At 43.5% G+C, this 18,042-nt stretch overlaps 2 protein-coding genes across 3 annotated transcripts in view; both read right to left on the bottom strand.

Moving 5' to 3' along the window:
- LOC132509362 (zinc finger protein 501-like) overlaps positions 1–15,515 on the bottom strand; it is a 46,750-nt gene extending 31,235 nt beyond the window's left edge. Inside the window, exons 1-2 of one of the 2 annotated variants that reach the window (XM_060130332.1) lie at positions 15,475–15,515; positions 698–845 (exon numbers count right to left, since the gene is read on the bottom strand). The gene's annotated coding sequence lies outside the window, so the exon portion shown is untranslated. Of the gene's footprint in view, positions 1–697; positions 1,879–15,474 lie in introns of those variants that run through there. The other variant, XM_060130333.1, reaches the window with a different exon arrangement.
- Positions 10,298–17,862, bottom strand: LOC132509363 (zinc finger protein 501-like). The gene is given in 3 exon segments (XM_060130335.1): positions 10,298–14,138; positions 15,475–15,601; positions 17,760–17,862. Coding segments are annotated over 3 exon segments (1,410 nt in total). The 5' UTR covers positions 17,769–17,862; the 3' UTR covers positions 10,298–12,864.
- Between the last annotated feature and the right edge of the window lie 180 nt (positions 17,863–18,042).

The raw sequence follows: 18,042 nt of genomic DNA, 5'->3' as shown, positions 1-18,042 counted from the left end.
CTAGCTTGTGGTTATAGCTTTGTAACATGTGATCTATTATTTATTTATTTAAAATTTTTTTATTTAAGTACAGCTGGAAGGGCTATGTAAAGAGAGCAGACAGCTAAAAACAAACAGGGTATCTGTAGCATCATATTTATTCCCTCCTTAAGAAACATTCTTTAAGTTTCCCTCTTAAGAAACATTCATTAAGTGCCTACCCCATTCCAGGCACTACTTTGGTTGCATCAAGATCAAAAGAGAGATGCCTGCCCTCATGAGTCTGACCTTCCGGTCAAAGGAGATGAACAGTAAGAATTAATGACAACACAGTCAATTACAGAATACATTTATGTGTTTTGAGTGTTAGCCAAAATTTCAGAAATGAAGACGTGATTGATCAGGCATTTATTTAGGGCTTGTTAGGACACCCAGGAAACGTAGGTGAGAGAAGCACTTGAATTGTTACCTGAACTACAAATGGAGGAAGCCTATAAAGGCAAAAAATGGAAGACCACAGTTAGTTCCATAAGTTGTTTGTCAAGAATTATAATTGGAGCTGTCAAGAAGTAAGGGTGCTTATAAAGCAAGGATTGGTTAGGGTCAGAAATGGCTATATAGTTACAAAGGGGGGAATGTTGAAACTGCAAGGTTGTAGTTAGCAGAAGTTTTAAAAATGTCTCGTGTCTGTTATCAAACTGAACCTGGGTCTGCTCACCTACTTTCTTCTGATTGGTTGCTGGTAAGGTCACAGGGTGATTTTCAGGAATATTCATCATCAACTTTCTGTTTCCAACCAGTCTCAGGCTTATGTGCTTGTTGTCATCATGTAGTCACCATCCTCCACCTGGCTGGAGGTCTTGTTTCTGCAAAACAACTCAAAGATATGCATCAGATTGTTATCTATAACCTTTCAGAAGGAACTAGAATTCCTGTGAGTGTTTTATCACTGAACTATTGTTCCAACTGTCATTACTGGTTTTGACTGCTTTTCCTTTCTTTCTACACTCTCACCTCTCTAATTAGTAACTACTTGAATCTGCTCTTTGGAACTCAGGGAAGGCCTAGGAAACTAAAGTCTTTCTCTATGTACAGGAAACAAGGGAGACTTCCCTGGTAGCACAGTGGGTTAAGACTCTGTGCTCCCAACGCAGGTCGGCCTGAGTTCGATCCCTGGACAGGGAACTAGATCCCACATGCATGCCTCAATTAAGAGTTCACATGACACAACTAAGGAGTTCACCCACCACAACTAAGACCTGACACAACCAAATAAATAAATAAATATTAAAAAAAAAAGAAAGAAACAAGGGGGACAGACTTTTGTACCCAGGAGGGCCCTGCAGGGTCCTGTTCAGTTTCAGAAACAAGGGTGCCATGGCTTGCAGAGCCTGGTTCAGCTAGGCCTCAGAGGCACCTCTGTAACGTCTCTTCTTGTGCTTTTCCTCTTGGTCACCTTTGCGTGGACCCAGAGCTCTAGAAGCCCATACAGGTGGGAAAAATCCAGAGTCCATAACAATGCCATCCCTAAAGGATACAGGAAGTTCCACTCACCTGTTGTGCACTGCATCTTAAGAGCACTTTGCTAAGCCTTCACTGGCTCAGTCACTGTACCTGCAGACTGAAGTGACTTCTGGGTAATACAGTTCCCAAATGAAGCATGTAGATCTCCAAAATGTGATTTTTTTCATACTTGAAAACACGGGTACTTAACTACTTAGCAGGAAAGGTGAAGACAATGTTTAGACTTGCCAGAAAGGTAAAAATGAATAAAGAAGCTGTACTGTGGTACGTATTCACTGGCCTAACAAATGTACCACAAGCATCTAAGGAGTTTCAACCACAATAGTAGGTGCATGGGACATATTGGGAATAGGGTTGTCAGCTGTTTCATGTATACAGCACAAGTCCTGTATTTCACAATTTTGTCCACAGTCCTTTGACTTCGTCAGCACGACATAAACATCGTACATCCCGCTTTTTGCAATGATTTCCAAAACGCCGTCAGTTAATTTGGAAAATGCTTTATGGTTTCTCTCAGGTTTGGCTGAGGGAAGACTAAAAACAGATATTAACAAATAAAGTGCTTACTTTACATAGTCAGGAGAGGGAAAATGTGTTCCTTGGCCACAGTCCAAAGTCATGAACAAATAATCATCGTTTCTAAGAGATAACTTTCGATGAATACATATGTCCTCAAAATCAGCAGGGTCAACGACAGCCTCAAGAGAGAAACTAAGCTTCTGGAAGTTAGCAAATCATTGATAGGGACAAGCTTTTGAAATTTAACCAATCAGTGATAAGACTACTGCTCCCCAACCCGAGTCCTGAAAGACAGCCTATCAGTGACAGCTCCAGGCTCCTAAGCAACAGTCAATCAGCAACTACCTCAGTTCCATGCCCCAGCTTCTTAAAGTCAGCTGGTCAACAGGAGTGACCACACTAACACTGCGGAAAGTCCAGAAATCCTTCAACACACACTTCTGAAATTCCTCCATTCCTTAATGACTGGCTCCATAAAAGATAAATGCAGCTCAAGCTTTGTTCTAGGACACTGCCTGACAACTACAGCTCTCCCTCGTATGCATGCATAAGGTCCACATTTTTTGTATAAATATTAAGTTCAATTGATTGTTAGCTCAGAAGTTTGTAAACTTTTCAATGGTTCAACATTTGTTTATGGTTTCTTATGAGTTTAGAGTTAATAGCTATGTATAGATGGCAATTTGGGTGGGGATGCAAGGAAAAGAAAAGAGAAGGGCACTGAAACCTTACTGAGGCAACGGGAATATTCATTGACAACTCTGATGATGGGTTCAATGTCTATACATATGTGAAAATATGTCATGTTGGACACTTTATATAAATGCAGTTAATCTAAATCAGTAATCCCTCAATGAAGCTGTTTGGGGAAAACTTTTTCCCATAAAGCGTTAAAATGCTATTCCTTCTAGAATATCAAACAACTGACAAAGCTGTACTGATCATCAGGACCCTCTCCCCACATCTTACATGAGTCAACTCTGATTCTTTGTCTACAAAATGGGAGAATAATGGAAACATGTCCACTCGTGTCACCAAGAATGATGGCTAGGACACAAAAGACCCATCCCTGAAGAAGAGAATCTCCCTTCACTCCCTCATGATGTTCCTGCTTTGCCATTATTGTTTGAGGGAAACAGCCCAGAGAGGCTACAGGGATCCATAAAACCTCTGGCTCTGCTGCTCTGCCAATAAACTGGCTACGGGGACTGGTCTGCAGGTCCCGAGTTCTGTACACTCTCTTTCCACCTGGCCAGTTACTCAGATATTCACAGAGGCCCCTTTGGAAGTGGTTTATCCACTCTACTTTGGGGCAGTCTCCACCAGTCCAGTCCTTATTAATCCAGTCACAATTTCTGTACACAATATGGTTCCCAGCCTGGGCCTTGTTAAAAGTTTTATGTCCATGGACATAAACCTACATGATTTTTCTTCCTCAGGACACAGAGCTCCTAGGTGGGTATCAGGAGAAAGCTATCTCTCAATAATACCATGGAACATCCACGAAGTTCATGGTACTGTCAAATACACTATTGTTTGCAAACCAACTGCCCCAAGTGACTGCGGAGCCACAAATAATCTTCACAACCAGGGCAGGAGATCTTGGTGCAAGGGTCATTCAGACTTTCCTAGGAGGCCTCAAGCAGCAATGCAACTAGGCCAAATCTACACTTAGAGTTGTGCTTTGTCCTCCTGCTGTTTCCTTTGGAGCACACAAAGTTGAGGGCCCCAGAAGTCTGTACTTTTTATTCTGGCAAAGCCCAATTCTGTTCTCAACCCACAGCATACAGTAAACAGAAACCCAAGAGTAAAGGTGGCTTAAACAATAAGATCTAGGGGAGGGATGGAGTGGGAGTTTGGGGGTAGCAGATGTAAAGTTTTATACAGAATAGATAAATAACAAAGTCCTACTGTATAGCACAGGGAACCATATTCAATATCCTATGATAGGGCTTCCCTGGTAGTACAGTGTTTAAGAATCTGCCTACCAATGCAGGGGACCCGTGTCCGAGCCCTGGTCCAGGAAGATCCCACAGGCTGCGGAGCAACTAAGCCTGTGCGCCACAACTACCGAACCTGTGCTCTAGAGCTCGCAAGCCACAACTACTGAGCCCATGTGCCACAAATACTGAAGCCTGCACGCCTAGAGCCTGTGCTCCGCAACAAGAGAAGCCACCACAGTGAGAAGCCCGTGCACCACAATGAAGAGTAGTCCCCGCTTGCCGCAACTAGAGAAAGCCCGCGCGCAGCAATGAAGACCCAACACAGACAAAAATAATTAAATTTATTTATTTGTTTATTTTAAATCCTGTGATAAACCATATGGAAAAAAATATACATATATCTGAATCCCTTTGCTGTATACCAGTAATAAACACAGCACTGCAAATCAACTGTACTTCAATAAAAAAGAAAGAAACAGAGAAAAACACCCAATAATAACTTTATCGCAAAAACCAGCAAGGTGAGCAGTTCCTAGGATGGGTAAAATTGAGGCTCGAAAAAATCTGTCAAGAATGTCATAAGACAATCAACAATGACCCTGAAACAAGCGAAACCTCTGTAAGCTGCCAGCCAACAGCTGATGGAGTCCTCTGTCCAAAGTGGGTGATGTCCACACCTGAACAAATCAAAGGGGTGGGCATGAGATCTCACCAAAGGGCTCAAATGGCTGGCGAATACTCCAGGAAAAGCAAGAGACTACAGCAATCTGTTCTCTCTGCTTTCTAAAAAAAATTGAGGTATAATTAACATATAACATTTATTAGTTTCAGATGTATAACATAATGATTCAGTATTGGTTTATATTGCAAAATGATCACCACAATAGGTCTACTTCACGTTTTCCTCATAGTTACATAAGTTTTTTTGTGTTGAGAACTTCTATGATTTACTCTTAGCAAGTTTTAAACACCCAATACAGTATTACTAACTATAGTGACCATACTCCCTGCCAGCTAATACCAGGAGAGTGGCTTCTATAATACACATGGGCAGTGACAGAACTCCAGTGACGGCCCCAGGCAGGTCTGAAAGTGCAACAGAATTCACCAGTTTCCCACAAACCTGGCCCTTACCGTGAATCTCCCAGTGAGGATGTCTGGATGTACAAGATGCAGTTTCTGGGGGATATCTCCCTCACAGGGGCTAATCTCCAGAGCTTACATCTGTTATTATGTTAAAAAGCCAAGAGCACAGTGGCTGCACGTGTAACGTCTTTCTCCAGTGTGAGCTTCCTGGTGCTGAATGGAGACAGACTAGTGGCTGAAGACTGTCCAACATCTGCCGTACTCCTAATACCCTGCTGGGTGTGGAATAGTTCTGTAAGACCAAAAGTTTCTTGATGGTGGAATACACAGCACAATGATACTGGGATACATGAAAGACAGAACACTTTGTTACTTACAGCTCAGAATGAAAGACGTTAGACAGGCCAACAAAGAGGGCTGAGCCCAGGGACAGGATTAACAGAAAGCTGGAGCTGTGGTGGGCAGTTTATATTTGGCAAGAGTGATGGGATTAGCTAGGTTTCATGAGCTGTCTGTGGATTGGCTATTTTGAATAATTGTATGGGTTCCAGAACATAGGAACTATCACTAAATGTCTGACACCTTGGTGTCTGGTAGTTCAGAGAATGAGAGCCTGATAAGGGAAGTGGTTGGGGTTTTGGGCTTCATCAGCTGTTCTAGAAGGGGAACGGACAGTTCTTCTCCTGCCAGGGCTTCAAAACTGAGTCAAACCACTTTCAAAAACTTAAAAAGTATATATCAAAATGCTGTGTTATTGACATACACAAACATATAGGAGAATGGAATAAAAGAGCACAGAAACAAACCTTCGCATACATACTCAGATGTTTTTAAAGGGTGCAGAGACCATTCAAAGAGAAATGAGTTTTTTCAGCAGGTGGTGTTGAAAAAACTAGATAACCATACATAAAAGAATGAAGTTGTACATGCACCTTACATGATATAGCTGTATCGGTGTAAAATGGTACAGCTACTATGGAAAACAGCCCCTTAGTTCCTCAAGAAATTTACATATTGAAATAATGATCCAACAATTTTCCATCTGGAAACATACCTAAAAAAGACAGAAACCAGGGCCTCAAAGAAATATTTGTGCAATCGTGCTTACAACAGCATTATACGCAATAGCCAAATAGTGAAAGCAACCCAAGAGCTCACTGATGAAGGGATACAGAAAAAGTAGCTTATACATAAAATGGAGTACTACTCACTCAAAAAAGACGGAAATTCTGACACATGCTAGGACGCAGATGAAACTTGAGGACATTGTCTTCAGTGAAATAAGCCAGCCACAAGAGGAGAAAACCTTTATGACTCTTATATTAGGTACCCAGAGTGGACAAATTCATAGATAGAAAGTAGAATAGTTGTTGTCAGGGGATAAGAGAGTGGGGATGAGGAGTTGTTGTCTAATGGGTTTACTTTCAGTTTTATAAGATGAAAATACTTCTGAATATTTGTCTGCACAAAAGGTGAATGTATTATTACCGATAAACTTACAGTTAAATATGGTTAAGACTGTAAATGCTATGTTACAAGCATTGTATCACAATTTAAAAAAATTTTAAACACCTGCATAGCAGTACTTCCCAGCGCTAAATCAGACCAGACTTTTCCCACATTCACTGCATTTATATGGCTTTTCTCCCATGTGAACGCTCTGATGAAAAATGAGTGTAAAGTGGTCTTTTAATGTGCTTCCCACACTGGCTGCACTCATAAGACATTGGCCTAGTGTGAGCTCTCTGGTGTTCAATGAGGCCAGATCTTCGTGTAAAGAACCCTCCACATCCAAGGTGCTCATATAGCCTGGTTTCAGTGTGGATTTTCTGGTGCTGAACCACATGGGACGGTCTGATTAAAGTCTTCCCACTTTCGCTGCAATGGTTTTTCTGGTGCTCAACAAGTATGTGTTCATGGCTAAAGGTTTTCCCACATTCACTGCACTTGTAATCATTCTATCCACTTTCAAAGGTCTCCCTGCCCTCCATGTCACTGTGTGTCTTCCCTCGTGTGAGGGGCCTGGTTCTGGAGAAGGCCTGAACTGGCCGGAAAGTCCTTCCTTCCCGTTCAGCACGTCAAGGTCCTTTCTGCCACGTGAAAGCTGCAGTTCTTCACCAATGAAGTCCTCCCTTCATCCCATCTGGGGAGTTTCTTCCTACTCGGCTCCTTTTGGTGCTGGGAAAGACTCACCACACAGGTACACCTCTTGCTCGCACTGTGTCCCATCATACTCAACCAGGCGCAAAATGTCTTTCAAGAGTGGGCCACACATCACATTAAGAATGAGACTTCTGGGACTTCCCTGGGGGCACAGTGGTTAAGAACCCTCCTGCCAATGCAGAGGACATGGGTTTGAGCCCTGGTCCGGGAAGATCCCACATGCAGCGGAGCCACGAAGCCCATGCCACGACTGCTGAGCAGGCAGTCTAGAGCCCGTGAGCCACAACTACTGAGCCCTGATGCCACAACTAATGAAGCCCATATGCCTAGAGACAGTGCTCCACAACAAGAGAAGCCACCACAATGAAGAGTAGCCCCTGAGTGCTGCAACTAGAGACAGCCTGTGCAGCAACGAATACCCAATGCAGCCAAAAATAAAAAGATAAATAAATTAATTTAAAAAAAGAAAAGAAAAGAATGAGACTTCTGGATAGAAGGACCTGGCTTTGGAGTCTTGACCTGTGACTCTATAACTGCATCACCTTGCTCTGAAAGCGCCTCCTCATCCTGGGCTCCATGTTGAAAACCTGAAAGGAGAGACATGCCAATAAACGTGGCCCCAGCAGAAATGTGTCTCAGACACACCCAGCAGTAAGTCCTTAAGATTGTTGAGATGCATGGGGCCAGAGCCTGTGTGAGGAAGGCCTGCTGTGCAGAGCTGAGCCTGGGAAGCTCATCTGATGGCAGAGAACAGATGATGGGTAAGAACACGAGGAAGGGTCTTCAACTTACCTTTCAACAAAGCCTGGCTACTGGTGACTGGTGAGCAATGAGTAGAAGGCTGTGTCCAGACCCAGAATGTCTGAATGCATCACAGCAGCTGGGCTACAAGGAGTATTTAAGGACACATGCACATATCCCAACACTTTAAGTGCAGGTCAATGTTGACAGCACTGCAAAGGGAGCAGTGGAAGGGAATGGGTGAGAACCAGGGCCAGAAGTGAAGAGTCACAGCATCAACAGCGGGCTTCCTTGATGGTGCAGTGGTTGAGAACCCGCCTGTCAATGCAGGGGACCTGGGTTTGATCCCTGGTCCAGGAAGATCCCACATGCCGCAGAGCAACTAAGCCCATGTGCCATAACTACTAAGCCTGTGCTCTGAGCCCGCATGCCACAACTACTGAAGCCTGCTTCTTGTTGCTTGAAGCCTGCACGCCTAGAGCCCATGCTCTGCAATGAGAAGCCACCACAATGAGAAGCCAGCGCACTGCAATGAAGAGTAGCCCCCACTCGCCGCCAACTAGAGAAAGCCCGCACGCAGTGGTGAAGACCCAACACAGCTAAAAATAAATAAATAAACTAAAATAAACTTATAAAACAAAACAAAACAAAAAACATCAACAAGAAAGTAAAGGTAGAAACTCTTGAAATCTGTCACTGGTACCACACACTGGTGGATATAGGACACAGGCCTGGTGTGATGGGAACCCAGCTCTGATACCTCACCATTTCCTCACCCCCACGCACGTGGGCCACGTTCATTTCAGCCTCCCTTGATGCTGCAGGAAAAACATCCACCCTGTCAGGCACCCAGGGCCCTCCTATTGCTCAAGGTGAGAAACCACCTGGGCCTGAGGAGGCCAGTCAAAGAGGAAAGACAGGGAAAGGGAGTGGGCCCCGTCCCATGAGATCACACATTCTAAAATTATAAGGACATTAAAGGAAGGTCTTAAAGGAAACAAGCCAGTGGTCCCCTCAAGTAGTGACCAGGTCAGTATGTGAACATGCTGGCATAAGCAGGTCCCAGAGTCTGTCAGCAAAGGACAGTGGAAGGCCTGGGACACCAAGGTTCCATGCCTCTGGACAGAGTCACCCAACCAGGGACAGGGAAGGCTGGTGGGATCTTTCACACAAACATCAAGATTTCTGAGCCCTGTCTTATAAGACCTCAGAGCAGCAACGATGGGACTGCTGGGAGAGAAGGAATACAGTGCACAGAGCCCAGTGCTGGCACCAATGACACACATGCCAGGAAACCAGGAAAGGAAGCAGTGCCCATGGTCTCACTGTGGGAAGCTCAGAGGTTTCACTTGGCTTGATCTGACTCTGGTTTGGTAACAACCTCATATTAACAGCTTGAAACTGCCCAGGGTTGGAGCATTTATACCAGGGAAATTGTCAAATGCAATAATCAAGGGTTGGTCGGGTTTTTTTTCTTTTTACTAACTGTCTAGACTTAAAGTAATGGAAACTATGCTAATAATGAGGACTACACATGGTGAGTAATGTTGTGAATAGCAGAAACATTTACTCCACCCAGCAAAGTCACTGAAGAAAAGTCAAGTTCCAACACATTTATTGTCTTCTTACGTACTAAAAAGAAGACATACATCTGACAAATGAACACAAAAATGTTCAACATCATGAATCACTAGGGAAATGCAATCAGACCACAGTGAGATACATCTCCACACTTTTAAAACAGATAATATTAAAAATACAGACCATACCAACCTAGTTCTGGTAAGGAATACAGGGGAACTGGAATGCTCCCATACTGCCGATGGGAATGCAAATGGGTACAGCCACTCACTTTAGACTAAGAATCCCTATGTTCATATAAAGAATTTTATGTACACGTTCATAGTAAGCTTATCTGTGATAGCCAAACTGGAAACAAACCACAAAACCTCATCCTTTAACAGAGAGATGGATAAACAGTCAAATGTTGGCATATTTAAACAGTACATTTTTCAGATATTTAAAAAATGATCTCTTCATGTAGACAAATTAGATGATTCTCAATATAATTATGCATCGTTAAAGAAGAAAACAAATACAAAAGTAAACATTAAGATCACAGTGATGGGGGCTTCCCTGGTGGCGCAGTGGTTGAGAGTCTGCCTGCCGATGCAGGGGACACGGGTTCATGCCCTGGTCCGGGAAGATCCCAGATGCCGCGGAGCGGCTGGGCCCGTGAGCCATGGCCGCTGAGCCTGTGCGTCCGGAGCCTGTGCTCCGCAATGGGAGAGGCCACAACAGTGAGAGGCCCGCGTACTGCAAAAAAAAAAAAAAAAAAAAAAAAAAAAAAAAAAAAAAAGATCACAGTGATATTAAAATTCTAGAAAACACTACCTAATTGAATGGGAAAAAAGTAAATCAAAGGACTTCCCTGGCAGTCCAGGGATTGGAAATCTGTGCTTTCACTGCCACAGCCAAGGTATAATCCCTGGTTGGGGAACTAAGATCACACAAGCTGTGCAGCATAGCTGGGGGAAAAAAAAAAAAGTAAATCAATACTAGCTACCTGAGAGTCCTGGGAGAGATGTCAGAAGCTGATATGGGAATGATGGATGTTTGTTATTATGATGATGATTCCATGGCTTTAGAAGTATTAAAATTTACCAAGCTGTACATTTTAGGTATGTTCATTTCAATGCATACAAACTATACAGCTCAATTAAATTGTAATAGGAATTGGTTTCACATAAAAATCTGAACTTCTTTTCTGAATCTCTTTTCAGTAAAACTGTGGCAACCACAGCTCAATTCCATCACCTCTCCTACTCTCATGAGGGGATTCCGTCACAGCAGCAATGAAGACTTGCAAGCAATAAAACGTGTTTCCACTTAAGTTATCCAGGAACTCTGCCTGGGTCCTAAAATTCACATGCCTGAACTACATGATTTCCACTCTCATTCCCCATTGTCTTCACTGTGCAGCAGTGGACTTCAGAGAAAAAATTTGCAGATGCTATAGGAATCCTAAAACCTTTACATTATTCAGTCTGACACAGACTGGGGGCTCAGGGGGAGAGAAATAGCTCTGTAGCTCCTGAGAATTTCTGCAAAAACCTTATCCTAAACAGCCAGTCATGGGAACATTCGTGGATGCAGCTTTAGAAAAGGCTCATCCCTTCTTGTTGCTAGTCTCTCACATCCTATTAATTCCCAGTGTTTCTGTACCAAATATGGTTCCCTCCTGATATCTGTAATCTAACAGTCATGAACACCAGCCTACCACATTGCGGACATCATAGCACACGTGGACATTATGGCACACGGCTCTTTTCCAGCTGGACCTAGAGAAATTCTTCTCTTGAACAGTACTGAGGTCATGATGTGACATTCCATGTGAAAAAAGAGAACTTATGCAGCTCCAAAAAACACTGGTGGTTCATACAACTGTCCTCATCTCAGGGTGACCTCGGGACCCACCAAAAATTCTAACATCCAGGTCACAACATTAGTCCCACAGAGCCCTGCAGTCTACCCCAGGAAACCTTCAACAACAATTCAAATTAGTGAAAACTATTCTCCACCATGATACTATCCCCAGTGAGGTATACAAACTTTGGAACACCCACAAAACCTGCTCCTCTTCATCCTGAGAGTCCAATTTGCTTCTCAACATCAGTCTAACAGTGGACAAAGCCCAAGATGAAAGGTGGCTTAAATAATAGTTTTTATTATGGCATAGAGCAGAAAAACTGAGGCAGATAATTCCCAAACAGGGTGACTTGGACCTAAATAAAATCCACCATTAACATGGTATTAGACAATGCCACCAAAGAAGGCAAACCACTGTGAGCCACCAGGAGAAAATGGACTGGATCCCCATGATCAAAGCTGCTTTGGTCCTGTCATAGGCAGTTGACAGGAACTAAGAGAACGACAAAACCCAAGTGCTCAGGGTATCCATGCTTTTCTACAAGGGATAGGAGAGCACAAAAGCCAACCTACCCTGATCACACTGAGGTGACTGATTCCAGTATTGGGATCTGCCACTTAGTAGAGATAAGAAACTCACAGTGACATTAAATATGGCAAGGGCCCTGCACAGGTCAGAAGTAGAGCATATCTCCTTAAAAGCTTCCTATGAACCTGGAACTTACAGGCAATCTGCACACTAGGGCTGTTCAGATGTATGGCATTCAACTTCCAGATGATGAGTCCCTCACAGAGCCTACTTAGTATGATGTATTAACTAAGGAGACAGCTCATTCGCTGCTCTCCTCATCTCATTTGAAGGTCTTTCTCCAGTAGGAACTTTCTGGTGATGAATGAGGTTAGACCTTCAGTTGAAAGCTTTCTTACATTCACTGTGCTCACAGGATCCATCTGGGCTGTTAAGTTTCTGGTGCTCAGTCAGAGCAGACTCTGACAGAAAAATTTTCCACATTTCCTGTACTGGCGATGCCTTTCTGTAGCATGAGCTTTTCAGTGTTGAGTAAGCTGGGAGTTTTGGCTGAAGAATTCTCCACATACAGTGCACTCATATGGTTTTTCTCCAGTGTGAACTCTGGTGCTTAATGACAGTGGAGTATTGACTAAAATGTTTCCCATATTCAATGCACTTATAAGGCCTTTCCCCAGTGTAAACTCTCTTGTGTAAAACGAGAGCAGTTTGGCTAAATCACTTCCCACACTCACTGCCCTCAGAAGTCTTTGTGCCAGTGTGAATCCTCTGGTGTACAATAAGGTTGGAGATTTGGCTAAAGAAATTCCCCTTTCACTGCGCTCATAAGGCCTTTCTCCAATATGAATTCACTGGTGCCAAACAAGTGTGAGTGGGTCACTATTTAAAAGTTTTCCCAGGGGCTTCAACTAAAGACACCTCAACTAAAGATCCTGCATGCCGCAAAAAAGATCAAAGATCCAGGGTGCTGCAACTAAGACCCAGCACAGCTAAATCAATCAACCAAACAATAAATATTTTTTTTAAAAAAGTTTTCCCACATTCACTACACTTATAAGGCTATTTTCCACTGTGGACTCTCTGGTGCTTAACAAGTGAGTCTTTGCGGCTAAAGGCTTTTCCACATTCACTGCACTCATAAGGCCTTTCTCCAGTGTGGACTCTCCAGTGCCGAACAAGACTGTCTTTATAAATGAAGGTTTTTCCACATTCACTGCATTCATAAGGCCTTTCTCCAGTGTGGACTCTCTGGTGACGACAAAGGTTTACTTTAGAAATAAAGGCTTTCCCACATTCACAGCACTTATAAAGCAGTTCTCCAACATGGAGTCTCTGGTGCTCAACAAATGACTTTTTGTGTCTGAAGGCTTTTCCACATTCACTGCACTTATAAGGCCATTCTCCAGTGTGGACTCTCTGGTGAACAAGTGACTTTTTGTGTCTGAAGGCTTTTCCACATTCACTGCACTTATAAGGCCATTCTCCAGTGTGGACTCTCTGGTGCTTAACAAGTGAATTTTTGTGTTTGTAGGCTTTCCCACATTCGCTGCACTTATAAGGCCATTCTCTGGTGTGGACTCTCTGGTGCTGAACAAGTGAGCTTTTCCAGCTGAAGGCTTTCCCACACTCACAGCACTCATAAGGCCTTTCTCTAGTGTGGATTCTCTGGTGCTTAACAAGTATCCCTTTAAAGCTGAAGGTTTTCCCACATTCACTGCATTCGTAAGGCCTCTTTCCAGTGTGGACACTCGGGTGATGAGCCAGTTTGTGTTTGCAGCTGAAGGCTTTCTCACATAGATAGTATTTATAGAGGCTATGTCCATTGTGAAAGGCCTCTGCACACTTGGCTTCCTTTTGTGGAGTGACCTGTGGCTGGAGAAGGCTAGAGCTACCAGGGAAATCCTTCCCAGCCTCCTGGCATGTGAAAGAGTTCTTGGATGCATGGACTATGTGGCTCCTCATAAAGGTCTTACCCATGTCTCTTCTAAAGAGTTTCCCTGCACTGTGCTGGTGAAATTTCACACCTGACACACACAGTTTCTGGCCAGGAATTATTCCCAGGTCTTCAGCTACACACAAACTACTGTCTAAGGCCAGGCAGCACCTCTCCCAGGGATAGGACTTCCGGATGGACAGGTCTGTCTTTGAAGTATTTATTTGTGGCACTTCTATAGAAACATTCTGCTCAGAAGTTATCTCCTTGTGCTCTGCTCCATGCCAACAACCTGAAAGCACAGACATATGGATGAACTTCATGTAGATTTTGGAAGAAGGAGGCGGCCCCATCACAAATATGTGTGTGATGTACCAAGAAATAAATCCATGGGACTATTTTCTGGACAAGGGAGCTGGCAGCATGTTAAGGAAAGGGCCTCTGTGCAGCACTGTGCCTCTCCATTTCACAGAACAGGGAGGACTAACCAGGCAAAAGACACAAGGGTGGTGGGAGCTCACGGAGGAGCCACGGGTCCACAACTCACTCTTCCGGAAACAGTTTTGACAGGCCTTGGTTGCTGGTGACATTTGTGTGCTGTGTGGAAAGCTGTATCCTGGACCAGGAAAATCCTACTGTCACTGAGTAGCTGGTATAAAAGGAGTATTTTATAAATAGGTGCAGACCTCATGACACATTAAGTGTAGACCAATATTGGAGAGCACAGCAGAGTGAGGATGGAGAGGTCCAATAAGGAGTGGAAGACAGAGAGGTGAGGGGTAATCCTGGGTTGAAAGGGTAGAAATGATAGAAGGAGCAAAGTATCATGAATGGGTAGGAAAGATAGATATGAGAAAAACAGTCACTGTCCTTGGCACCAAAACAGTGTTCAGCACAGGACATGTGCCTGATATGATCTGAACCCAGCCATGGTATTACTTCCTCCCCCTGATGCCAATCACCAGGGCCAGGCCCACTTTGAGCCCCCCTAGCTGGGGTTGGAGTCATGTCCACTCTCTCACGTACCCAGGGTTCTCCTCCCAGCTCCAGTTGGAGAACAACATGGAACCTAGAAGATGCAACTTCTGAGGGAAAGATAGCATAGATGAGTGGTCAGTACTGGCCAGGGGAACAACCAATCCCCCAAAAAAAACCTAAGGAAAGAAAAATAATGTCACAAAAATACTCGTTGAGGAGGGTATCATAGAAACAGCCTAGTGGACCCCACAAATAGTGACCATGTTGGTTCACAACAATGCCTGGTACACTCAGCACCCAGGAAATGTCACCTAAAAGAGGACAGAAGCTGGAGCACAGAGATGGCATGAGCCTATAGAGTCAACGTACCTGGGAGTGGCTGAGAATTATGGAACCCACTGAATAAATTCCAAGTTTTTGAAGCAGAAAATCTTCACTGAACAAACCTCAGAGCAGGTGGTATTGGGGCTCCTTGTGAAAGGAGACAATCTACACACTCACCCAGCCTTGGCACTTACAGCACAGATGACAAGGAAGCATTAATAGAGATGTGCCCACTGTCTAGCTGTGAAAAGAGCAGACTTCCCCTTGGAAAAAGAAAGAAAGGCAGGGAGCAGCTCAGGATTCTGGGATAGGTGTGAGGGTCTTACCCAATGATGCAACAAGTACAAAGGTCTCCAGCAACACATCATGGTACAGGAGTCTCTGGGCCTCATCAAGAAGCTTCCATTCCTCCTGGGAAAAGTACACAGCCACGTCCTCAAAGGTCACAGGGCCCTGTGATGATGGGACAGATTTGTACATAAGCAGCCTCTCTCCCCAGGACACCATAAGTACTTTTAACCCCAGCCTGTACTCACTCTGGGTTCACCATCCACCCCAGCTCTGTGACTTAGAGGGCAGTGGGGCCCAATAACTCTTCATGCTTCCTTGATCAGTATGTACAACCCTGAGCAACAACAGGCAGGTGGACAGAGAGATACCATGTAATCTGTGAGCCTGGTATGCAGGGCCCTTTCCCTTTCCTCCAAGACAACAGCCTGAGTGTACCCACTATCATGTCTCCCAGACACAAGCAAACTTAGCCCCATCCTTCTCTCTTATACTCCTAGTACTAGGGCCTGGGGCAATTACTTCATACACCTTCCCCACATGCATATTACTCAGTGGACCTCCTCATACATCTGATACCCATCACCACCACCCGGCCCACAAAATTGGCATGTCTCCTGCCTCCTCACATACCCTTCTGCACATGGCATCAGAAAGTGCCTGCCAAAGCAACAGGATCCCACTGTACCCCAACTATCCACTGCCGGTTCCCCAGCCCTCTTCTGAAGGCTTTTCCACTAGGCCTCATTCATGACTTCTACCTCAGTCACAACATGCAGATCTAAATACGCCTGGCCATGTTCATTTCCATATAGCACATTATGTCTCTGCACCAGTTTCAATCTTTGCCCATATAACACCCATTCAAAATCCACACCCACTTGACACACCTTAGGTAAACTCATCTGACGTTGTGACAAACTCCCCAAGTTCTACCACAAAATCCTGGTGAGTGCATAGGAAAAGAAATAAGAACAAGCCTGACTTTGCTATTACTTCACCTCCATTTCTGCCTTACCTCTGCATCAATTTCATGGCCAATCTCCCATAAAAACCTGGGCCACCTGCTGCATTTTCCCTACCCCCTACCTTCCCGCTGATGATCACTCCTCTTGTCTGTCTTTGTGACAGCCTGCCTCTCTTCCCTTGTTGCCTAATGGCATCCTGAAGCCTTCCCCAGCACTCTAGCACTGCATGTTCAGCTGTCCACTTTTCTCCTATATTTGGGAGTCACTGGAACATCTGAGACTCAACATGGCTGAAACCCAGTTCACCTGGTGTTTTCACTGCCATGAGCAAGGGTATGATTACTGGTCACGGAACTAAGATCCCTGCAAGCCGCATGGTACAGCCAAAAAAAGAGGGAGAGAGAGGGAGCAACAAGAAGGAAATGGCACCAGAAAATTAATTTGTGATAAAGAGGTTGTGGCTAGAATCAGAGTAGTTTGAGATAACTGGACATCATTGATAACTCTTTAAACTTAAGACAAAGGAAACAATCTACAGGACCTGACCTTTACTGCACCCTCATTATATAAACATGGGTTCTTGGGTTCTAAACATCCTGATAGGGATTCCCAGCATTATAACTTTTTAACCTTACCATGATTCATTATATCCCCCTCCAAAAAAGGATTTTAACAAGATGTCTTAATCATTTTCTCTTCCAATACCACCAGAGAACAATGATGTACCAGTAGAATAAATACTATTAGAAGAGTAAAATCACTGAAAAAGCAAAAACCCTCTAAGTGCCTGTATACTGTAAAACTGTTAAGTTTACCTAATGCACAATGAGTGTGTATGAAAATACAACTATGGGATAGATTAAGACTAAGTATAATCATCTCATTCAAAGAACTAAGTTAAAATTAGTAACTTGAAGCTAAAAAAGATCAAAAAGTGGAAATGTTCATTTAAATATAATAGTAACTTTAATATACACGCTAGACAAGTGCATTCTTTATATATCCCAGAACACATAGCAGATATGACTGCAGTACGAAGTTTATAAATACGAAAGTAGACCAAACAAAAAAGCAAACCAAAAACCATAAACAAAGAAAAGCCTTTAAGAAGAGGATCTATGAAAACATTTTAATCATATAGTAATATCTATAAAATACTTCATAGAAAGAAAAATGAATGGATACTCACGAAAAACATGGGTAAAATAACACCATATTGTGCAAATGAAGAAAAACACAGAATTCTTACATGATTCAATTCATAAAAAATTTTAAAACAAGCGTGCAAAACTAGAATCATCAAATATTTCCCACATGGTTGGCAAAACTATCAAGAAAAGAAAGAAAATGCTTACTTGAAACATCAGCCAGTACGTTCGTTTTGGGGGGATGCGGATAATTGTTTTGGAGGAACCCCGCAGGCGGCTTCTGGGGGTCCTTTTTATATCGCATTTTTTGACCTGAGTGGTGAACGGATATTAGTTTTAGAGCTTACTGAACTGCACATTGAAGTTCTCTGCAATTTTCTTTTTCCACGCAGGTCATATTTGAAAATCCGGAAAACCAAGGTTTTGGGGAATAAAAATAACTATAGAACACTGGTAAGAGAACACAGATAAAATAAAACACTGCTGAATG

This window comes from Lagenorhynchus albirostris, chromosome 19 (genome assembly GCF_949774975.1).
Source record: "Lagenorhynchus albirostris chromosome 19, mLagAlb1.1, whole genome shotgun sequence".
Lineage (NCBI taxonomy): Eukaryota > Metazoa > Chordata > Mammalia > Artiodactyla > Delphinidae > Lagenorhynchus > Lagenorhynchus albirostris.
Note: the sequence above shows the minus strand (reverse complement) of the source record. Positions and strands in the feature narration are given on the sequence as shown.